The sequence below is a fragment of the Lynx canadensis genome, chromosome E1 (assembly GCF_007474595.2).
Source record: "Lynx canadensis isolate LIC74 chromosome E1, mLynCan4.pri.v2, whole genome shotgun sequence".
NCBI classification, from domain to species: domain Eukaryota; kingdom Metazoa; phylum Chordata; class Mammalia; order Carnivora; family Felidae; genus Lynx; species Lynx canadensis.
The window spans coordinates 34,615,540-34,638,914 of NC_044316.2; the positions used below are offsets into that span (position 1 = coordinate 34,615,540).

At 60.7% G+C, this 23,375-nt stretch overlaps 1 protein-coding gene across 11 annotated transcripts in view; it reads right to left on the minus strand.

Moving 5' to 3' along the window:
- The window catches only part of CACNA1G (calcium voltage-gated channel subunit alpha1 G), a 61,175-nt gene that overhangs the window by 27,338 nt on the left and 10,462 nt on the right, over positions 1–23,375 (minus strand). For 6 of the 11 annotated variants that reach the window (XM_030296320.1, XM_030296328.1, XM_030296318.1 and 3 more), the window contains exons 6-14: positions 22,655–22,955; positions 22,396–22,488; positions 19,687–20,470; positions 17,141–17,517; positions 5,236–5,387; positions 4,362–4,547; positions 4,147–4,261; positions 3,895–4,050; positions 971–1,039 (exon numbers count right to left, since the gene is read on the minus strand). In XM_030296320.1, coding sequence (XP_030152180.1) covers positions 971–1,039; positions 3,895–4,050; positions 4,147–4,261; positions 4,362–4,547; positions 5,236–5,387; positions 17,141–17,517; positions 19,687–20,470; positions 22,396–22,488; positions 22,655–22,955 — 2,233 coding nt within the window. The remainder of the gene's footprint in view (positions 1–970; positions 1,040–3,894; positions 4,051–4,146; positions 4,262–4,361; positions 4,548–5,235; positions 5,388–17,140; positions 17,518–19,686; positions 20,471–22,395; positions 22,489–22,654; positions 22,956–23,375) is intronic. The other 5 variants (XM_030296324.1, XM_030296321.1, XM_030296317.1 and 2 more) reach the window with 1 other exon arrangement.

Sequence of the window (23,375 nt, forward strand, 5' to 3'; positions counted from 1 at the left end):
GCCCTCTGTTTCCTTCCCCTCGTCTTTCCCAAGACCCCACCCCGTCCCCTGGCCCCATTTTTACCTCTGTCCCTGTCTCTGGGGTACTTTTTTCTTCCTTCTTAGCAGGTCAGTGGGTTCCCCAGTAATTACACACTTCTCCTTAAGAAGTTATTAAGAAATACTTGATTGCTACTTTTGATAAGGGCATAAATATTGCGTAATTGGCATCTCAGGGGATCATTTTCATTAACTCAGTTTACATCCCTAACGAGGCCTTTAATTATCGAGTGGGATCTCCAGGGGGCCGCTCGGGATGCACAGCACTGTGGGGTCCCGCGGGAACCCCGGCCTTGGCCCGAATTCCAGGGCCAGCGCAGGAAACAGTGGAGCACGGGCTCCGTGTGGAGGCCAGAGTGGGGGCAGGCCCCCAAATGTCTGCTGGACCTCCCAGGTGGCCAGGGGGCCAGAGACTCGGAAGTGGGTTTAAAAATCTGGGACCTTCTGGCAAAAGGCACCCCACCCTCACATCCTCCAAAGACTTGTCCTGAGCTGAGGCAGCTTGTGGGGGTCTCCAATAGGGGCTCAGGGCAAGGGGGAGGGGAGAGAGATGGGGAAGCACAGTCTGCGGCCATGATCCTGAGACTCGGACTCCTCAGGGACCTCAGTGTAGGCACCCACACGCGGTGGACCACACACGTGCACACAGAGATTCTAAGTCCCTTCCTTCTCCCGCCCCTCTACTGGTCCAGCGGGGGACGGGAACAGTGCCCTTGGCAGGGTGGTGGGGGCAGAGGCAAGGAGGCCCCTCCTCTCCATGTCCTCAGGGGGAAGGGACTTAAAATCGAAGCAAACCTCACGACACCAATGACCACCACAGCTACCACAGTTGCACAGCGGCTGAGCGTGAACACGAGCACAGAGACACGGAGGTGGAGGGGGCACAGGGCACGGGGAGCGGGGGCATGCCGACTCATGATCGCGTACCTACCCCCTGGGAGTCGACAGGCAGCTGAATACAGCTTAACTGTCCACTCGCATCTTCCCGTTTGCTGATTTCCTACAGGGAGACGGGGAGGCAGGGGACGGGCGCTGGTCACAGGTGCTCGGGCTTTCAAACATCAGCAGTGTCAAAAGAGGACGAAGAAAAGGATGGCACAAACCCGACAGGGGTGGAAGAGGGACGAGACACTGGGGGTAGGGGAGGAGGAGAAAGGGGACAGACGGCCTTCCAGAATTCAACCACAGGCCCTCGGGCCCGAATGAATCTGAAGGGTGAGGGCAGAGGCCATGAAGGTGGGGGAAAAGGGCAGGCAAGGAGATCGAGCCCCCCAGTAGTCCTAATAATGACAGCTACGATGCACAAGGGGCATGCCAGCCGCCCAGAAACCGCTTTAGTCACACCAGCTCGCCTCTCGCGAGGCGGGAAGGAAGTCACTCGTGTCACCATAAAGGAGGCAGCTGAGGTTTGGAGAAGCTAAGACAGCTGTCCCCAGGCACGCAGAGAGTCAGAGGTCTACCTGGGCCTTGCACCTGAGTCTCCAGCTCACCTTGTACTGGCCCCGCACTGGCAGCGGGCTTGGGGATGGGCAGGGAGGCGGGGAAGGAGGAGGGCATGAGCCAGAGGCCGGGAGGAGGCTGCGGGCCAGGAGCTGCAGCGGGGCTCCCCACTCCCATACGCCCAGACTGCATCCCCCAGAATCAGACCGGGTCCAGCTGCTCCCACTGGGATGGGATGTGACAAGTAACACTGGGATGACAGCTATGATGTTGTTTAATACCAATTAATGGCCTCACACAGGGCCTGCTGTCTGCTCATTTAATTAAGTGTGTGCATGACAAATACACAGGGATTCAGGATGCTGCCCCCTGCACGTCGGCAAATGGGCAGCCGAGCCAGCCCCGTCTCCCGGGCCTCCTCCCTCTGACCTCTTGGCAAGGTGGCCAGGCCAGCTGGGGCTACCCTGGAGCCCTCCTGCTGCTGACGACCAACAACTTCCTCTGCAGAGGGGGGTTGCCTGTTTTGTAAAAGAGCGGGCCATCACAACAGCAACAACCAGCCTCTCCTGCCAGAATGCGGGGCTTCCTCAGAGCCACATGTGCAACCCCCCCCCCCCCTTAAAACTCTGTACAAGACAGGGCAGGTGCTTCTGGAGGTATCCAGGTCACCGGCCTGGCTTGACCGGCCCTCCCCTCCCCCACCTAGGTGTTGGCCCACGACACACAGGACAGTGGGCGGCTGGTCCAGCCCCTCCCGCGGGCACTTCAGGGTCAGGCCGCCGCCCACCCCCATGGAGGGGGGTTGATCTGGAAATCCTTCCTCCATCCCAGCCCCGACCTGAAGCATCAAACTCTGAGACCCTTGCCACTGGGCACCTGTGCCCTGCAGGTTGAGGCGGCCGTGGCCCCAGGCCCTAGCTGACCCGTCGGGCTGGGGCAGCCACAGGCCCCCGGCAAGGCCAGAGTGACCTGTCTTCCTTCCCAACAGCAGACATCGCCGCTGCCTAGCAACCAGGCCGGCTTGGCAGCATTCAATTTAACAAGGTGTTTGCTGAAAGGGCCGGCGGTGGGGAGGGGGCTGTCTGCACCGGGCACCTCCAGGGCTGCTGAGACACCAAACGGCCAGCTGAGGGGAGGGGAATAGGCTCGGGGTGTTTTCCATATCCCCTCGCGGAGTTCCTCGGGGATTTTTCTGAGGACATCTTAGCCGCCAGGGGCAGTGGTTTGCAAGGGGCGGCGGGACCCCCGTCCCCGCTCAGCAGTTCTTCCCACCGGCTAAGAGCGGTGGGTGTCCACGGAGACCCTGGCTCTTACGGGAGCATGGTGTCACCCCTGAACTTCTCAGGCCCCGGGGAACCCCCAATGAAGTGCCTCGTCCCTCGGCACAAGAGGCCCGGCCATCACCAGAGGCAGGGCCGGCCTCCCCCACCAGCTGCCCTCGCTGCCACCCAGTGGGAAGAAATGCGATAATGGATAAGTACAGAATGTGCACGGCCGGCAGGCAGCCGGAGAGGGCCGGTGTGGGACAGAGGCACCCGCACCCCACCAGCCCAGCCGGCCTACGGGGAACGGCCCTCCCTTGCGAAGGCTGGGAAAGAGTCGGAAAATAGATTTTTGTTTTTCCACCGTGTGCCGAGTATTTATAGACCAGGCCGCAGCGGGAGTTTCCATCCGGGTCACCCGGAGAGAACTGGACCAAGAGCTTTTTTGCGCCCAACCTGGAGCATTTCTAGGTTGGGTCAACCTGCCTGTGAAAGACGCCTGGACTGGAGGCTGGGCTGGGCCCGGAGCTCGGGGGACGGGCGGGGGGGAGCTGAGGGACAGGAACGACGTACGGCCCTCCAGGCAGGTGCTGAGCCCTGGCACAGCCAGGGCAGGATCGATGCAAATCAATATGAATGGATGACGCTGCCTGTGACGGAGGTGATGGAGCCTGGGCTGGAAATAGGACGCTCGTCTCTGCCACGCCTGCAGCTAATTGGGCTCATTTCTCACCCTGGGCAGCTTAGCCCTGCCTGGGCCCTGGTGGCATCTTCATCAGTTTAGCTGGAGCTTGGATGATTTGCACCCAAGCTGCCCCCACCCCTCGGCTCAGAGGGGTCCCCTCTGGATGTCCCCGAGAGCACCCGTACTCGGGATCCAGCTGGCACCGTGTGCCAACACTTATCCAGCTCTCCGGGGAAGAATCTGGCTGACCTTGATGCGGAAGCCCACTCAGGAGCTAGTGGACCCAGGGATCCCCCACAACCGCCCTGTCTCCCCGGTGCTGAGGGGCTGCCTGAGACCCGGGACCTTCCACCCCAAGTCCCCCAGCCTGGCCTGATGGGCACTTTCTGCGAGACCTCCCCGGCCACCATGGCTCAAGCCAGGCAGCCGACTCCTCCCGGAACTGGACTGCTGTGGGCAGGGGGTTACCTCCGCCTGGAAGCCCTCCACCAGAATGGCGACGAGCAGATTAAAGAGCACGTAGTTGCCGAAGGTCATGAGGGCAATGAAATAAAGAGCAGCCCAGGACGACGTGGAGGCCATTCCGTTGTAGAGTACCTTGTTCCAGTCCTCCTGGGTCAGAATCTGTGGGCAGAGGCTGGAGGTCAGGGCCTTCACCGGGGGTGCCCCGCCTCCCCCCCCCCCCCCCCGCCGTCCACCCCTGCCTGGTTACCCTGGCACCTGAAAGACGGTGACGATGGCCCAGAGCAGGGAGTCAAAATTCTTCCGGTCCGGCAGCGTGTCCCCGTCCCGCTCAGATGCAAATTTGCAGCCGAAGAGATGCATGCCCAGGATGCTGAAGACACAGGAGCCGGGAGATGGGGGGCAGGGGCGGGGGCACCCCCTGCCCCTCAGGCCCTCCTCCCAGCCGGCGCGGAGGCCGCCCCTGCCCTCACCTGAAGATGAAGATGAAGAGCATGAGCAGCATGCAGAAGGTGGCCACGTTGTCCATGGTCTTCATGAGCACCACCAGCTGTCGCTGCAGCGCCGGCAGGAAGCGCACCAGCTTCAGCACCCGCATCAGGCGGAAGGTCCGCAGCACCGACAGGCCACCCCCCTGCTGGCCCACGATCTCCCACACGCTGCAAGGAGGGCGGGGAGCCTGAGCCCCTGCGGGCTCGCCCTCCCTCCACCCCTCCCTCTGAGAGGGCCTGGAAGAGCCGGCCCAGCGCCAGGGCGCGGGGCACAGGCGGGAGCCTCCGAGACGGGTGTAGGTGACGGCTCCGGCCCTCTCCACGCCCTCCTCTCTCCAGGCCGGAGATCACCTCCTGGCAGCGGACAGCCCTCTCCCACATTCCGGCCCATGCAACAGCGTCAAGTTAGGGAATATTTGCTTTGTTCCCTTCTAATGAAATCTAAAGCCGGTTCCAAAAAGCAATAAAGGCAGTTCTCCTGGCCCCAGGCCTAGGGGGACGGAGCACTTTCCCAGGGTCTGGGAAACCCTAAAGCAAGTCGAGGGTGTCTGAGATGGTTTCCAAGCACTTTGCTGGCCGGGCTTCACACCCCCTTCAGCTCCTCTGCAAAGCCAGCTGCCCAGTCCTCACTCGCCCCGGGGCCCGCATGGGCTCAAGGGCAAGAAGCAGAAGTGGGGAGAGGAGACTGCACAGCGGGTCACCCCCCGCCCCCCACTGCGGAAGCGGCAGGGCCTGCGGGGGTCAGTGGGGCCTGACTCCAGACCCCTCCACCCCAGAGGAACAGGCTGCCTGGCTTCTCGTCCAAGCCACCCCACGGGCATTCCTCAGGCGACAGGCAATGGAGGGGCCGCCATACCTGATGACGACGATGACGCCATCGAAGATGTTGTAGGGGTTCTTGATGTAGCCAAAGGGACCGTACACAAGTAGCTTCAGCAGCATCTCCAGGGCAAAGAGGCTGGTGAAGACGATGTTGCTGATTTCCAGGGCGTTGGTGAGCTCCTCGGGCTGGAGGGCAGGGTGGGGTATGAAGCAGCCGAGGCTCACCCCTGAGCCCCTCACCCCTGCCGTCCCTAGCGGAGGCCACCGGCAGAGAAGCAGCAGGAATAGCAAGGTGGGGGGTAGGCAGGGCGGGGGGCGGGCAGTGGTGATGCTGGATGGACTCTCCAGAGGAGGGCTCACCCCCAAACGGCCCATGAGGAAATGCGCTCGGGGGCAGCTGCCACGCCAAATCTCAGCCCCGGGTCTCAGAGCCTGGGACCGCAGGCTCGCGGGAAGCCTGTATAATAGGTTCTGCCCACCGCCTGCGAGGAGGTCCGAGACCCTTCTTATCCTGTGCTGCTCGGTCAGCTCAGCAGGCCGTGGCCAGCGGCGCAGCGAGGCTGGCCAATGTCACAGGGCGACCGCCAAGGCCTCACACGCATACCCAGACACACAGCCACACGCAAAGTCACACGTGCTCTACAATTACTCTGTGGATTTGGCAGCCTTCTCCCGGACAACTGTTGGCTAACGTTGCTTTCTTCCAGACACAGGCACACACGGCACACCCCCGCACACCGTGCACACAAACACACGAACGAGCACACGCGCGCGCGCACGTACGCCCGCAGGCACACGCAAACGTGCTGGTGGGCAGAAAGGAGGTGACCGAGCAGGTTGTTGCAGACGAGGAGGACCTGGGGCTGCCCCCTGAGACTGCGATGCCTGGGTTCATTGCCAGCCCATCCTGTCCACTCGCTGTGTGACCTTCAGCAAGATTCTCAACCTCTCTGGCCAAATGTAAAACACTGGCGGTAATCACTTTTATGCTTCCAGCCAGGGTCCAGGATTGGGATCGAGGACCCATCCTAGAGAGGTCGTCAGAAATAATGAAAAACGTCTGCCACTCCAGCTCACTCGTCGCCGCCCTCCCTCCCTTCCGTCAAAATTAAGCATCTACTGTATGCCTAGCAAGACATCAGGTATGAAAAGGAGCCGCAAAAACATGCCGACTATTCTCCCTCTGCCTCCCGGGAGCCCAGAGTCTCACTGGAAACAGGTCGTACACAAAACAGCTGAGTAACCACAAGAGGCCTTAGATACTTAGATGCCAAAATAAATTATCCCGACGGTAAATCCAAGAGTCCAGGGGAGAGACGGTGAGGGAGGAACTAAGGCTGGGAAAGCCTTAGTCAGGAAGCAGCATTTGCAATGAGCTCTGAAGGGTAAGGTCTCTCCAGGGAAAGGGGCGCGGAAGGCGTCACAGGGCGAAGCACGAGGAATGAACCATGTTTGGGGAGAAAGAGAGCGGCAGGGCTGAGCTGAGGGCTGGAGATGCAGGGTGAGGTATGATTGGCTCAGTGGAGCTCAATGCCTACCTAATGGGGTGTCTTGATCGCCCCAAAGCCTTCGTTTCAAAACAGCTCAAGAAGTTTCAGTTAAAATAAACAACCAGATGAAGCCCTCAGTCCATCAGACACCTCCCCCTGTTTACCCAGCTGCCTCCTCTGGCTGGCTGCCCAGGTAGGTCACCCAAGCACGGAAGCAGGCCTGGGCACCCACCAAATGTATCCTGACGGCCTGACTTTGTGTGGCCAGCCTGGGTAGGGGGTGGGGAGACCTGGAAGGAAGGGCCTTCTGGCTGGCAGGTGAGGGGTGTTTGGGGGTCAACAGCTACTCAGGAGGAGAGAAGCTCTCGGCCTGTGCACGGATTCTTTCCGAAGGCAGGCCTGGGGGGCCGGGCCAGGGTCAGCAGGCAGGGCCGAGAGCCAGCCGTCCAGAGAGTGGGTGGCTGGTACAGGGCCGGTGTGGCAAGGAGCCCATTGGTCCAGTAGATCCCGAGCAAGTCCTTGCTCCCCAGACGGAAAACGGGGGCAGGAAAGGACACTGCCACCTGATCTAGTGAATGGGGTCACAGACAGACAAGATCTTGGGCCCCTCTAGCATTAGCATAGTGCAGGTGGCGGGGAAGGGGTCATCGTCAGGACAGGTAAATCTCGGGGCTCAGATCCCTCCTGACTAAGTGGATCCCCTCTTGGCATCCCAAGTCCAGTCTGCCAGGGACCAGGCTCAGTGAGCCTGCCTCCTTGTCACTCTGCCACCTGCCCAGCTGTCCAGCTGGATTGCATAAAGGTGATGGGCACAGGTGCAATGCCTTGAGGGTCCCCAGGCTCACCCTGCGTCTCACCTCATGCTATCCACATAACTGCCCTGGCACCCTCACTTCAGATAAGAGCCGAAAGGTCAAGAGATGGTGAATGATGGGTTCAAAGTCACGGGGCAGGGAGAACCAGGGAGTGGGACCCAATCCCATTTCATTCAGACTCTGATAACACGACGCAGCAGTCAGGGGCCAAACCCACCCCAGGTGACAGCCAGGCGCCCGTGAATCCAGACACACTGAATTCATAACACGCCTTCCAAAGTCTACAAAACCATATTTCGCATGAACTTAATGTATGAATAAAGAACACGCTGATTCGAAGGCACAGCTGAGGTACAGCTTACAATGGGTGAATTTTATGGCATATACACGATACCTCAAAAAACGGTGCCAAAAATAAAAATTAATAAACCTTTTTTTAAAAAAAAGTGGCTGAAAGCACAGTAGCTTTCGGCCTCTTGCGTCGACTCCATTAGTGAATCTTAAAAAGTACGACCAGCATGGGGCATGTGGAGGGGGGTATTTCCAGAATTCCCTGATGTCATTCAAGGTGGGGCGCAACGTCTGTACCCGACGGCTCATGGCTCATGGACACCTGCACACCGGCCGAGAGCCTCACTGGAAAGGTGGTACAGGGCTCCCCTGAGGTCCTGGTTGAGGGGGGCAGGGAGCAAAGGCTGGACCCCCCCCCCCCTCATGCCTCCAGGCAGCTGAGACAGGAACAGCAGGTGAAAAGGAAAAGCGGGCACTGTCCCTCAGCCTGCCCTCTCTCTTCTGGGAAGTCTCACGGCACACACCTCCGGGCAATGCCTATTTGCTCCCAGGGCCCCGGAATCCCCCCGTGATCCATGGGAAAAGGCACTCCTCCCCAGACAGGTCAGCCCAAGTTACTAAATCGGAGGCTGGGAACGTTCTGCAAACACAGGCAGGACGCAGGACGAGGATACAGAGACACAATCTTAGCAACACGGTGGCCCCAGGGACCAGAGCCGTGATCACAGCCACTGCAGCTGCAAAGGGGCAGGGAGGGAGCCAACTTCTGCCAGTATCTCCCCGGGGCAGCGCGCTGGCTACCCCGTCCCTCCCAGGGTTTCATTTCCTCCCTGCCTCCTTAGATAGCCGGGGAAACTGAGGCTCCAAGAGGTGTGGTGACTTGGTGGAGGTCACACCGCTGGCTCAGGAAGGCCCCCCCCACACCAGGTGGGCACCAGCCCCCCTCCCGACTCTCTCCTGCTGCCAGGAAGTCCTTTCTCAGGTCTCAATCCTCCCTCAAGACGTCGAGGTGCAGCGGGGGGCTGCAGTGAGTTGAGGCCAGGCAGCCTCTCCCACACAGGGGCCCCGGGCTCTTCTTTGGGAAGATGCTAACTGCAAACGCCCCACCTCCTAACACTTCCCCTCCCCTCAGCCTGTCCCCTTGGAGCAAGTATAGCACCCCCCCCACCGCCCACAAGCTCCCCGATACTTCTCGGCACCAGGACTCCCCCGAAAGCACCAGGACTCACCTCCATCAGCCAACCCTTAATGGGCCCACAGCATGCAGAACACTGGTGATCAAAACATGGGGTGGAACCAGAGTGTGGGAGGCCGGCCAACCCTGAGACTTTCTGCCTGTGTGACCTTGGGCAGGTCCCTTAACCCCTCTGATCCCCAGTGGCCTTCGCTGTTAAACAGGGTAGCGTCACCTCATGGCAGAACTGCTCTACAGAACAGAGGCGTTAAAGACCGTGAAAACACCCGGCCCAGAGCCACGCTCAGGCGGCCCCGCGGGCACTGACGGTGGACGCGGGCCTCACACACGGCAGGACGGAATGCCTGCAAGGCCGCACGAAGCCCCACGCTGGGGACAAACACCAGGAGCACCCCGGGAGCTCAAACCCAGCTGAGGCCGGGGAGGAAGGGGCGGAAGGAGAACCCCGTGGAGGGCACCCCCAGCTGAAGGCGGCACGAGCAAAGATGCAGAGGAAGGAATGCATGGGGACAGGGACAGAGAATCAAGTGCTTCTCCGGGGTCAGAGCGGGGGAGGGGTCCGTGGAGGACACGGCTGCAAGGCTGGCAGGGCCCAGGCAGGATGGCCTTGAACTCTGTCCCACCACTGGGGCTGGACTCGCCTCTGCCCGCGATGCTGCCACTGGGGCTTCTGGGGGGAGGAAAGAGATGTGCAGAGCGGTGTATTAAGAAGATTAATCTGGCTGCGGTGGTGGCAGCATGCTGATGGCTTGGAGAGACGGAGAGACGGAGACCAATTAGGGGGATGCTGCAGAGGCCCAGGCAGGAGGCCCAGGAGCGGCTCCGGCACACGGGGACGGCGAGAGGAGTGGGCGAGCCGGGAGACAGCTGGGCAGAGGCTCGTACGAGTCACCCCAGCCCTGCCCCATTGCCACCCCACCCCCATCTCCTCCGCTCCCAACAGCTCCACTGACCTGAAATCTCTGCTCCTTAGTTCACTTCACCTCTGCTTTTGACAGTCCTGCCCGCTGCACCCCCTCCCCCGACCCAGGATGGGGGAATCCAGGCAGGTCACAGCGATGGGGCAAGGGTCACTGGCACCTCTTGCCTCCTCCTCCTCCAAGGAGGGGTGTGGGAAGTCAGGAGCCACCTGGATGGCAGGTGGTTTCGAGCAAAGCCCACGGGCTTCACCATATCGATCACCACCTTGCTCTTCTCAGACCTCCGGGAGCTCTCCAGCTTGGAACTTTGCCTCTCTGGGCCAATCCCCTTGCGGCCCCTCACGCCCACTGGGCCCACTGCTGGGTGTCACTGTGCCCCAGAACCCCGTATCCAGGGGTGGCTCCAGCCCCTCCCCACAATCTCCTACCAGCACCCGGAAGTCACCTCCAGGAAACACACCAGCAAAGCAGGCACACGGCACTCACAGTGTGCTCCCAGCTGGGACACAGCCAAGCCAAAGCCCCTGAGACTCCAGATTCTGGAGCTGGGGCCCCTGCCCCTCACCTGCCAGGACACTCTCGCAGCCTGGGGCCCGGGGTGGACCATTTCAAGGCTGCCTTCCTGCCGCAGACCTCAGAGCGCCCCTGCCGGGCCGGCCCCAGCCCAGGTAAGACCCCACCCCCTCCGCTTCTGCTGCAGCCATCGAATTGTTGAGCGGTGCTGTCACGAGCCTGTGCTGACTGGACAGGGCAATGCCAGCTGGGGGCCTCACGGCAGCTCTGTACCTTCCCTCACCCTCCTCTGCTGCTGGGGCTCCATCTCTCCCCACCTAGAGCTGTTCCAAACCTTCTCCCTCTCCTCGCCCCGCCTCGTCCCCACTCCCAGCCTGGCCTCTCCCCGCCCCCCCCCCCCCGGGCTCCGCTCCCCACCCCGCAAACAGCTCTGTGACGCACAGCACAGCCGACTCTTCTCTCCTCCCCTCCTCCACCTGCACCTGCACCTCCCTCCACACACACCCCACGTCCCCAGGGCCCTGTTCACGTATCTCCTGTTCCTTCACTCCCCCAGTCTCCTTTCCTGGGCTCAGAGCAGAAACCCCCATGTGAGTGCAGGCCTAGTCCCCCCAAACCCCAGCTCTTCCAAGTCCCTCTCTCAGGGGATGCCAGGACAGCACCAGAGCCTGCTGTCGGCCCCACCTGCCAGCGCCTGTGCCCCCTCCTGCCCTCCTAGGGCTCCTCTCCCATCCCCTTTCTCTGCTCAGAGTTCAGTCAGAACCCACTCCCTCCTCTTGCCCCCCAGCTCCCGACTCCCACCACCGCAGCCCCCTCCCACCCGGCTGTCACTGGGGTGTGGACGACACTAAACAATCTCCCTCCAAGCCCTTGGCTCCTCACCCAGAGAGCCAACCTGCCTGATAGCGTTCCCGGGATGGCCGGCCTCCAGCTCAAATGCAGCGCTCCAAAACAAACCCTCCCACCCCCTCTCCATCAAACCTGCCCCTTCCCGGACGGCCAGCTCCATCACCCTCCAGAATTCTGTCTTGGCTCCTGGGAGTTATCTAGGATTCCTGTGGGCCCTCATCCCTCCAGCAGCAGGTGCCGGCCCCCGCCCCCTTGTCCTTTCCTCCACCACCATACTTGGGGCCCTCGCTGCCTCTGGTCTGAAGGACAGAAATAGCCTCTGGGCCTCTCCCTCGACCCAGCCCGCACCCACTGGAATCTCTGGCTTCCTTCAACACAGCTGGGCTCACATCACTCCTGCTCAGACACCTCGGTGGGGGTGGGGGTGGGGGTGGGGGTGGGAGGCAACATGACTGTCCTCCGAGCGTCCCACGCCACCCTGTGCTCCTCCAGGCTAGGTTGCCGGATTTCCCCTTAATCCTTCCATCGAGGCCTCTCAGCACCAATCCCGCCTAGCTTTCAAGGACCCCTCTCAACAGCCACCTCCTTCGTGAAGCCCTTCCAAGCCCCCAGCTGGGTGTGAGCATCTCTCCTCCGTCCCCAGAAGCCTCCCTTACGACATTTGGCATAATCGTCCATGAAGCAGAACTTTTCGGCTAGAACCTACATTTCTCCGGTGCTTCTGGTGCTTCTGGCTCTGTCCCCCGCCCCCTGCCATTCTGCCATCCTATTCTGGCATGCTGTGCACAGGAGGAGGTGTTTGCTGAGCCGCAGGAGCCTATCGGACCAGAGGACGCCTGAAGGAATGTGAACACCCCGTTAGCCAACCATCTCCAAAACAGCACCCATTCCCCACCCCCCCACATCTGGAGAGACTTTGGAAATCTGGGGCCAGGACGGCTCTAAAAGGATCATCCCCACCCCCCCCCCCGCCCCCCCGGTTCTGCTTGGCTCAGCCTCAGCTCCTGAGACAGGGCTCCTCTGTCTGGAGGCCAAGAACTGCTAGAAGGCCCAAGGGATAGACTTGGGGTGGGAGGTGTCCATAAACCCTTGTCCTCGAAGGCCACATGTGGGGTGTCCCTGCACGTGTGTATTTTCTGGGGAGAGAGTCCCCAGTTTTCAGCAGAATCCCAAAGGAGTCTGTGAATCCCTTCAAAGTTAAGACCTGCCACATCTGGATTTCCACCCCCCCACCCCCACCCCACTCCACCCCCAACTTCCCTTGCCTTGAACAGCTGACCTCACTCACTTATAAATAGAAACCCTCCCTGGACATGTATCTAGAGTGACAGGATGGGTCCAGAGTCTGAGCAACGAACGGGATCATCACCTGCCCTGTCCTCTGCTGGCCCGAAAGGCAGTCTACTCTGGACCCTGCCTCTCTCTCTCATTGGCAGCCCAGAGACCCACTGGGCCACACGCCCCTCCCCCACCTCTCTCTGTTGTCCCTCCTCTAGAATGTGAAGTTAACCTCTGCCCTCAGCACCCCGGAGCTAGGAAAGGGGTGATTAGGAAGCTCCTATGTCCCCAAGACCCCCTCCCCACACCACCCCCACTCCTCCTGGAGCAGCTTGGCCCCAGGGCAGACGCCGGCCAAGACACTCTCTTCTGAGCTCCAGCAGCCTGCTAGGTACGCCCCAGGATGGCCCACGGATGCCTTGTACGCAACGTCCTGCAGCCCCAATCTGCTCAAGGCCCAGTGCTCCCACCCTAAGCAGAAACCTGGGTCTTGTCCTTGCTGTGTCCTCCCCCCAAATCTCCAATTGGTGTCGAGTCCTGCAGATTCAGCCACCTGCCAGCTGTCCCCAGCCCTCTTCCCTCCACTTCCAAGGACAGAGATGTATGAACCGTTTGGACCACTGCAGTAGCCCTCTCCTTGGCTGCCCTGTTTCCTGTCTCCCCTCCTTGGCTCCACAGAATGTCTACTGATAGAGCACAAACCTGCTTGTATCACTGACCCGCTTAAAACATTTCTGGGGAACCTATCACCTTCAGGAAAAAAACTTCTTCCTATCCCTCTCAGGACCTGGCCCTGAATTTTTTTTCCAAACTGGTCTCTTGTCACTTGTCCATCCCGGCCCCCAGCCTGTGCCCCACTCATTCTGAACTCCTCACAAATCTCTCAGTTTTGGTGTTTGGTGCCCCTGACCCCTCCCCCCATCTTGTGCCCTACACACACCCCCCCCTTTTGCTGGCTACACCTCGCTCTTCCTGCAGACTCTGCTCCCAGATCACATCCTGCGTGGGGCTCTCCCTGAATCCCTTCCCTGGTCTGGATCCCAGACTACTCCGCACGTCTGTCTCTGAGCACATACTGCATCAAGTAAATATGACTGTTCACTTGCCGATGACCTCTCTGAGAGGAAGAACGCAGTGTCCTAGGCCCAGTGTGTGTACGTCTCTTCCCGACCCCACAGTCAGTGACATCATGCTGCTAGCTTGACATGGGTCATGGTGACAGCATTTACACCATGGTAATTGGTCAACACTATAAACACCACAAATCAAGATGTTTTTCCCCAACTCTGATGCACAGGAAATGTGTGTGGGAGGGAGGGAGGGAGGAAGGAAGGAAGGAAGGAAGGAAGGAAGGGATGGATGAAAGAAGGATGGCTGGATGGATGGAAGGAGATGGGGAGGGATGGAAGGGGGGATGCAGGGATGGGTGAAGGATGGATGGATGGATGGATGGATGGATGGATGGAGGGAGGGAGATGGGGAGGGATGGAAGGAGAGAGGGCGGGATGGATAATTCACAATAAGTTCCTTGCTCCATATTCTGCTGTCTCATGGATGGGGCACACGCATGCTTGTCCTCCATCAGGTGACACTTCTGTCCTCAAGTCACATTCTTGCTCCCTTCTCAGTGTCCCGTGTCCTTGTCCTCCTCACAGTCCCTCTGGGAGAAACAGTCCTGCGGGTCTCACCAGCCAGTGGGTGAAGGGGTGGGGGGAAGCAGGAGGCCATGGACAGCGCGGGGCCTACCTTGGGTTGGGTATGACAAAATGGGAGCTTCCTCTGTTGGTAGAGAGGGGCAGGAGGGCGTCACCATCCCTGGCAGGAACACCGAGTGGGGGGTAAGGTAGGTGACAGTAGGAGAGGACAGGCCTGGGGAGGGCAGCAGCCATGGGCGGGGAAGAGGGCTGGGCCCCTCGCTGGGGATCCCCAATACCGGGATCCTCTCCTGACCAATACCAGGGTCCATGGACATGGTCGCCTCGTTCAGGGTGCTGCAGGGAGACCACGAGTCACTGTGGCTCCTCTCCTCTGTTGCCACATCCCCTCAGGTGCCCCCCCCAACTTTGTTCCTCACCTGGTTCCCCTCTCCCTGTCTGGGAGGCTCCATTTGAGCCTGTGTCCCGAGCCCTGCAACCCCTCTCCGCATCTCTGTCTCTGTCACCCCGATGTCTCTGTGCCTCCATCTGTCTGTCTCGTCCCCGAGTGTCCATCGCCCCCTCCGTAGCTCTGTCCCTCTTGTCCTTGCGTCTCCGTCCTCCCGTCTTCGTGCCTGCCTCTCTCCCCCCAGGTCTTCATCTTGCTCTCTGGGACCCCCTCTCCCGGTCTCCGTCTCCCTCTGAGTCTCTGTCTTTCTGCCCCCGCATCTCCTCACCCACCTCCCGGCCCCCCTCCGCCTGCTCAGGCTCTGAGGCGCAGATGGCGGGACGTTCACGCCGCAGTGCCTGCAAGCACAGGGCCGTGGCTGCTTCTGGGACTTCTTCCCCGGCCCCTGAGGCTGCGGAGAGCAGTCAGTCATCTGCCCCGCCTGCTGGGGACTCCCACTCACCCCTGTGGGGCCCGCGCAGCGACCAGGTACTGAGACAGACCCCTCCCGGGAGCAGACGCTGCGCCACCACCAGGGGGGACCCCCTGCCGCTAAGGGCTTGGTGGGGGGTGCCCCTGCTTTCCTCAGGGACTTGGGCAAGGAGATGCTGCAGGCACCCCTGACGGATGGCTTTTATTTCCCTCCCAAGGGGGTGTCCTTCTTGACGTCTAACCGAAAGGCTTCCTGCTGCCGCTTCATCGGCCCTCGGTCTCCGTGACTCAGCTTCTCCCCAGCGCGGTCAAAGCCTCCGCCAGCAGCGTCCGCTAGGGCACGTGGCGGGATGCAGCGCCCCCCAGGGAGAGAGACACCTGACCACGGCTAGAACTGGGGGGAGGGAGGGGAGGCTGAGGTCCAGGCTCACGGAGCCGGGGTAACGGGAGGTCAGGGGCTGCCCTCACCAGCCTGGCAGAGTGGAGCACCTCTCCCCAGGGGGCCGGCTGAGCGGGCGTGTGCACACACACCATGCCCCGTGCGCCCAGACACAACACGCCTACCGCGGTGCCGTACTCCCCACCTGCTGGAGCCGCAGCCGGCGTCCTGCCCCCTCCCCGCACCTCACCTCCAAAAAAAGAGGGAATCTGGCATAGCCACCTGGGGGGAGGGGGAGCCCTGAGGCAGGAGGAAGGGGTGCCAACATGGTGTGACGGTGATGGAGGCGGGGCTGGGGCCGGCGTGCCCCTGGCTGGACAGGGCAGCTGGGTTAGGCGCTGAGCGTGCACCACGTGAAAAGGCACGGAGGTCGGCAGGGTTGGGGAGGGGGCTCTGATCCCCCTGAAAAGTGACCGTCTCATATCAGCTCCAGCCCTGGCTTGGACCCAGACCCTCTGTCCCCCTCCGCCATGAGCACCACCTGGCCCGTGTCGCCAGCACCTGCCCCGTCCCCACCCCCTCCGCACACCCCTTCAGTTCTGTATCAGGAAAGGTCAAGTTCTGGTGGCCCAGTCCCCTGCCTGAGCCTCCGGGAGGCAGGAACACCCAGGAAAGAGCACAGAAGGGCCTGGAGGAACACCTGCCTCCCTCCTTTCCCGAGAATCAGCCAAGGGGGGTGACCCGGAAGGCCAAACCGGGACTAAGGGCCACCTTCTGGAAGGAGCCCTGTTGGGAAGCCCGGCCCCAGTCAGCGCGGGGGGTCGAGGGCAGGGGTGGGGGTCCCCCAGATCACCCTTCGCATACTTTCACAGCCCTGGGAGTGAGAACAGCCACCTCCCGTTCGGCCCAGATCCCATCTGCTCGCAGCCATCGGCCCCACGACACAAGCCTGCTCCCTCTTCCACATGACAGCCCTTCAAATATTTGAAGACAGCTCGCCTGTCCCCGCTGAGCCTCCTCTTCTCCTGACTAAACATCCCGGTTCTTAGAACGATTCCTCAAACGCGATGGTTTCAAGTCTCTTCAGCATGCTGGGCGTTCTCATCCACCCAGCCGCCCCACTCACAGCAAGGCTCCCGGAATGGAGGCCGGGAGCAGATGGCCTCCCTCCCTACCGGCCGGGCCTCAGCTCCACCAAGGCGCCGCCACCGACCCTCTCCTCCTCGCCTCTACCTGCTGCCAGTCGGTCACACTCCCAGTTACTGAGTCAGGTGGATGCTGGGGGGACCCAGCACTGGGCTGGGGGATCCCCCAACACCTTCTCTCCCCTCTGTGTCTTCTCCAAAGACCCAAATCTCTTCCAACGACTTGTCCCTCCAGAGAGGCCTTACCCACACCTGAGGCTCCTCACTCACTCACATCCCTCAAAGCCCACCTCCTCTGGGAAGCCTTCCCAGATAGAACAGGCTCAGTTCAGACCCTGCCCCTGCCCTGGGGCCACCTCCAAACACACAGACTGCGTGGCATTCATCGGTTTTCACCGTCCAAAGTCCCCACACATTGGTGCACCTCCTTCCTGTCCTCCTCCCCGCCATCAGGCTAGCAGCATGGAGAGGAAATGGGACCCGGGGGCGGGAGGGGAGGAAGGCAGAGGGTCTCCAGGTCCAGGGCCCGTGCCCTTGCACATGCCCCTACCTGTTCATGGTACTCGATGCCCATGCTGAGGGTGTTGACCAGGATAGCAATCATGATTCCCCGACCAAAGTACTTGCTGTCCACGATCTTCCGGAAAGTGTCACAGATCAGCCTCCAGAAGGCCAGCACAGAGTTGGGCTCTGCGTCCAGCCCTAGACTCTGTCGGTGCCGGCTGTGAGGGTCCCGGAGATCACCGTGCTGGGCGTCTTGTGTGAGCTCATAAACTGCCTCGCTGTCTGAGTCAGGCATCTCGTGGCCGGCGAGCTCCACCTGCCCTGCCCCCGCCCGGGCACAGTAGGGGCAGCTGTCTGGGCCACAGGCTCCACTGTCCGCCTTCAAGCAAGGGCTGGAGATCTTGCAAGAGCTTTGGCAGGCGCCTGGGACAAGAGGAGGGTAGAGGTTAGAGGCTGCTGGGTTTCCTACGTGGGGCGGCCCTTCCCTCACAGCACATATAAAATGAATTAGGTGGGGCGCCTGGGTGGCTCAGTCGGTTAAGCGTCTGACTTCGGCTCAGATCATGATCTCACGGTCCGTGAGTTCAAGCCCCGCGTCGGGCCCTGTGCTGACAGCTCAGAGCCTGGAGCCTGCTTCGGATTCTGTGTCTCCCTCTCTCTCTCTGCCCCTCCCCTGCTCATGCTCTGTCTCTCGATGTCTCAAAAATAAATAAAAACATTAAAATAAAATAAAATGAGTTAGGAAGTTAGGGGTTCTTTCAATGGTGGGGGTGCTAGGCACTTCATGGGCCAGGAGTACTTAGTGCCGGCAGTGTGGACAGTCCTGAGCAACAGAATGCCCCCAAATACCGATAGCATTCTACTGACAGTCATTGTTGGGTGTCCTGGGCTTTGGCAGGTGGCCTTGATGTCCTCTGAGGTCCTGGGCAGCTCTCCTGTCCTGGGAGCCTTTAGCAAGGAGCCTAGACCATCTCTCCTTCCCGTGAAAGCCAGCCCTGCACCAGCACTGCTCTGAGTAGCATTTTCCAAGGGATCCTTATGACACACACCCGCAGATGTGTGCTCACGTACACACACACACACACTGGACACACGCACGCACGTGCACTGGCCATTTGCATACACACATGTACTGTGTGCGTATACGTACTGTTTGGGAACCACACACACCTGCACAGCCGACCACGAGCATGCACAGATACATGCACGTGATACAATGCACACGTGGGCACGCGTCCTGACCAGACAGGGGCACCGCCCTTGCGTGTGCACCCATTCGACTACACATATCAGACACACATGTACACAGACACGCACGAACATCAAACACGTGCGTGCACATGCCCACATACACACACTGGACGCCTTCCTGCACACACACGCACATACATACACGCCAGACCGCACACGCTCATGCACACAGTGACCTATGCCAAGACGCCAATCAACGTCCATTTAAATCGGCTTTGATCATAGAATCTGAGAGCTGAAGGGCACCTCGGAGGGCACGCAGGGAAAGCACGTACGTGAAGTGAAGGTGCCTAGCTCGGGGCCCAGCCCCTAGTAAGCACCCAATAACATTCCCCCTTCTGACTGCACCCAGGAAGGTTCGCCAGCAACCGTGGTGGCCCCCGCCCTGCCTTCTACACAGGACGGAGCTGAGACACACATGCACGTGACTGGCTTACGTCCCATGGCAGGGTAGCGGAAAAGCTGGCACGGGCACCGTTCGCACGGCATTCCGCACCGGCACCTTCCTGTCCCAGCCCACGTTCCCACATGACTCCCACACGTATCCCACTGCTCCCACGTGCCACAGCCTTCCCGAATCCCAGGCCCTGGGCTTCGGCTGCAGTGCGTCTGTCTTCGGAGGAGGGCCCGCCACCCCTGTCTGACGGGGGGGACGCCTACAGGCTGGGAGTGTCTCACTTCCCCTGTGACGCTGGGTGTTCCTCCCACCAGGCTAGCAACCCCCTGAGAACTTCCTGCTTCGGGCCCCCGGTCTCCCTGTGGGGAGGGAATGAAAGTCGTGTTTACAAGTCTCCTTAGCAGTGGGGTGGGGGTGGGGGGCAATGCTGGCCACAGTCACACATCATTGCCCCTCTGGGCCTCACAATGTAGTGTGCGGGCCTCAGCGTCAGGTGGCCCTGAGTTCACCCCTCCCCAGTGGCACAACCTTGGGCAAGTCAAGCAACCTCTTCGAGCCTCCTTTTCCTCATCAGTAAAATGGGGACAACAAGAAAGCTCAGCATCTACACTGTTGAGAGGATCCGATGGGATTCCGCCCGCAGAGCATGGGACAGGCACTCAGCAATCGGTCGACACCCGTTGACCTCATAGAGCAGAGCAGATCGGGTGCTCATTACATGATCGATATTGTTCCCATTACAACGTGGGAATTAAGATTCCCGTTTTAGCAGATGAGGCCATTAGGGCTCAAAGACGCGACGGGACGGCTCGAAGGTCCCAAGGCCTCAAGTGGCAGAACGGAAATCAGAGGCCTGTCCTTGGGGCGCCAGGCCCCCAACCCTCTCCGGGACCCCACCTGGCCCCCGGGCAAGGGTCCCAGCATGCCCCACCCAGAGCGCTCACCTGTGCTCTGTGTCTCGAGCAGCTTGTGCATGGAGCTGTAGGGCCCGGGCGGGATGTTGAGGCTGGTGAGGGTGGGGGGTCCGGAGGTGGGGGCCGCCTCCACTAGCGCCTTCTCCTTCAGCATCTCTGGGGGAGGGCTGGTGTGCACCGTGGGGTACACCTTCCCGCTGCCCACGGTCCTGCCCGACGCCTCGGACGGCGATCTGGGAGGGGGTGCCTGACAGCGGACCGGCTCCAGGCGGCAGTCGGCGTGGTAGAAGCTGTGTACGGACTCTGCGCCCCCCGGGGGGCCCCCGGAGAGGGCAGGCGTCGAGGGCGGAGGCAGCATCAGCCGGCGGGCCCCGTTGGCATCCCTGTCCTGGATCTCCGGGCTGGCCCGGGGGGCCCGCAGCGTCCCGTTGCCCAGGTGGTAGTGGTGGTGATGGTGGTGGTGGTGGTGAACCAGGTGGTGGACAGACGGACGGCGGTGGGAGCGAGAGCAGCTGCCGCCGGGCTGGGGCTCCTGGCCGCCGCGCGGCACCGGGCTGCTGAGCAGCCCGGCCCGCACACCCGCCGCCCGGGAGACCTGGGCCAGCCTGCGGGCCGCTTTACGGAGGACGTACACCAGGTACTTCAACAGCTCCTCGTAGCAGCTGCCTGGCTCCGAGAAGCTGGCCAGGGTGCTGGCATTGGACAGGAAGCGCACGCGCTGCTCCCGCATCAGCTGGCTCTCCCGCTGCTTGGTCTCTGAGAACTGCGTGGCGATCACCACCAGGCACAGGTTGATCATGAAGAAGGAGCCCACCTGTTGGGGTGGGGACAGGAAGAGGAGATATCCTGAAGAAAAGGGCACCGCTGCCGCGGCCGCGTACCCCCGTGCCTCTCCCCTCCCCCAGCCGGGCGATGGCCCGGACCCTGACCCCTGCAGGCTAGCCAGGCTGCCGCTCTTGAACTCGCCCGCGCTCCCTCGTCCCCCACCTCCCTGCCTCAGTTTCTCCGGGACTCCTGGATGGCATCGCTGGGACAACAATCCAGAATGAAGGAAATGAATATTTATGGTGACAAGGCAGATTTTTTTTTTTTTCTAGATTGTGTCCTAGTAATTATGATAATTAGCTTCACTAGTATGATTCCAGAGAGCTGTTTGGAAGATTCTTCACGGAGAGTGTGGGTGGAAACTAGGCCCCTTACCTCCCTGTCTGCTTCCGTCCCCTCCCCCCAGCCCAGGGAGAGAAGCACAGTGAGAAGACCACGCTTCCCAGAGGTGCTGGCCTCACTCCGCAGGTGGCAGGTGACGGTGGGGGAGGGGAAGAGGCCCCAGGCGTGGCCCCCCTTCCACATGCAGGGGCGACAGGGATAGCCTGGAGGGTTTGCTTTTTCTCAGAGCCTCTGCCTGTCACCAAGAGCTGCCTTAGTCTGTCTCCACCTCTCTCTGGAGATTGTCCTAAATCCTGAGTAGATTTTTTTTTTTTTACGATGTTTACTTATTTTTGAGACACAGAGAGAGACATAGCATGAGTGGGGGAGGGGCAGAGAGACGGAGGGAGACACAGAATCCAAAGCAGGCTCCAGGTTCTGAGCTGTCAGCACAGAGCCCGACGCGGGGCTCGAACTCACGAGCTGTGAGATCGTGACCTGAGCCGAAGTCAGACGCTGAGCCGACTGAGCCACCCAGGTGCCCCAGTCCCGAGTAGATCTTAATCTCCGTCTTCATCTCTTTCTCTCCATATCTGTCCCTCTCTCTCTGGCTCTGTCACTGGCCTCTTGGTGACATGGAGGAGGGCTGGACTTGGTGTCCGGAGCTAGGCTCAGCGTTCTCATTTAGGAGGTGGGACCACACCCTCTCCACTTCGCCACCCCCCCGCCCCCCGCCACAGGGCACTATGAGGATTAAACAGGTAGCAGATGTCATAGCACACATCAACCCCAACGCCCGCCCAGCGAGATTAATCCATGGCACCCGCAAAGCCCGTGACAGGGACAGACAAATGAAGACAAGTGGGTTTCCTCTCTATAAAATAGAGATGATAACAGGACCGTGGTGAGGATTCGATGCACCAGCACAGAAAAAGTGCTTAGAGCAGGACTGGCGCAGAGTAAATGCTCAATAAATATTAGCTGTAAGTAGAAGCAGTTTAATTATTAACTATGAATGCTGGTGACTAAAACTATTAAATATTGCTACTTTTGCCTCTGCCTTCTGCCCTCAGGAAGCCTTGGGATTTCTGAGCTGGAAGGAACAAGAGGTCAGGCACTGTTTCTCAACACAGGGTGATGGGAACGGGGGGTGGTAACAGTCCTCTGTTTGGGGGACAGTCATTTCAGGATGTTTGCCAGCTCTCCCCAGCCCCCCAACAAAACGTCAGCGGTGCTCCCCTAGACCCCGTAGGAAACAGGACCACCCTTTGCCATTTCCAAATGCCCCCTGAGAGAGGTGATGCCAGCTTGGGTTGAGAATCGCCTTTTTTACTGAGGCCTAAAGTGGGGCTGGAGGCCTCGTGGGGAATGACGTTGCCAGAGGTCGTAAGTGGTAGTAAGTGATAGAACCCAGCCTCGACCTTGGATTTCCTCCTGACTCCTCATGACGGGTGCCCTCTCTCTCTGCCTGCCTCTCTATGGGACCCGTCCTGAGAGCCAGAACTTCAGACCCAGGAGGCCTTCCCCTCTCTGGGCGCCCCACCCTGTGTCCCCAGGATCCCTCATCCCCACAGGGGCCCAAGGAGCACTCACGATGATGAGGAGGATGAAGTAGATAAAGTTGTAGAAGGAATGAGCATCCATCACGAAGTACATGATGTCGACCCAGCCCTCCAGCGTGATGACCTGGGGAGAGCGCAGAGGGACAGGCTGGTTTGGGGCCCCCTAAAGCCTCCTGCGGCCCCCTCGGAGGCCCCGACCCCATCCCAGCCCTGAGGACGGCCGCTCTGAGGCCAGACTGCATCCTGGCGCTTGCACTCTGGGGAACCTCCCCGTGCCCAGGCCGCCCCACCTGGAAGATGGCAATCCAGGCATAGCCGATGTTGTCGAAGTTGATGGCGCCCTTGAAGGGGTTGTGCTCCCCTGCGGAGCAGTTGGTGTAGTACTGGTTCCAGTTGACGCAAGTGGTGTTGCTGGAGCTGTTGTAGGCCTCGTAGTCCAGGCCGCAGGGGGGGCCGCCGCCACCCTCCCCGCGCAGCGTGGGCACACTCCTGCACGAGCGCATGCCGTTCTCCCGCGGCTGGGAGCAGATGAAGGGGTTCTCGTCCTCATTCTCCGTCTGGTAGTAGCGCTCCAGGTCCACGCTCAGGGGGCTGCAGAGGAGACAGGGAGGAGCTGGGGGTGGGGGGCTTCCAGGGAGAGGGCCCAGGACGGACGAGCCGCGTGGGCGCGCTGAGACCCGCAGGGTGAGCAAGCAGGGGGCAGAGCCGGGCACGCACCAGGCAGGGGCAGGGGCCTGTGGGTGTAGGTTGGAGGGCACCAGGAGTGTGCGGACTGAGTGTGCAACTCCAGAGTCGGGCTGATGGAAGGTTACGTCCCAGACGGATGGTTTTCCCACGCGGCTGCACATGAGGCTCATCGTGGAGCCTGTGCGGCTCCCCACGCCCGTGCTGAACCCCAGACGGAGGAAATCAGAGTCTGTGGGGGGCGGGACCCAGGCCGCGGGGACTCCAATGCGTAGCCAAGTTTGAGAACCAGACATGGCACCGGTGTGAGGACGGAAATGTCAACGG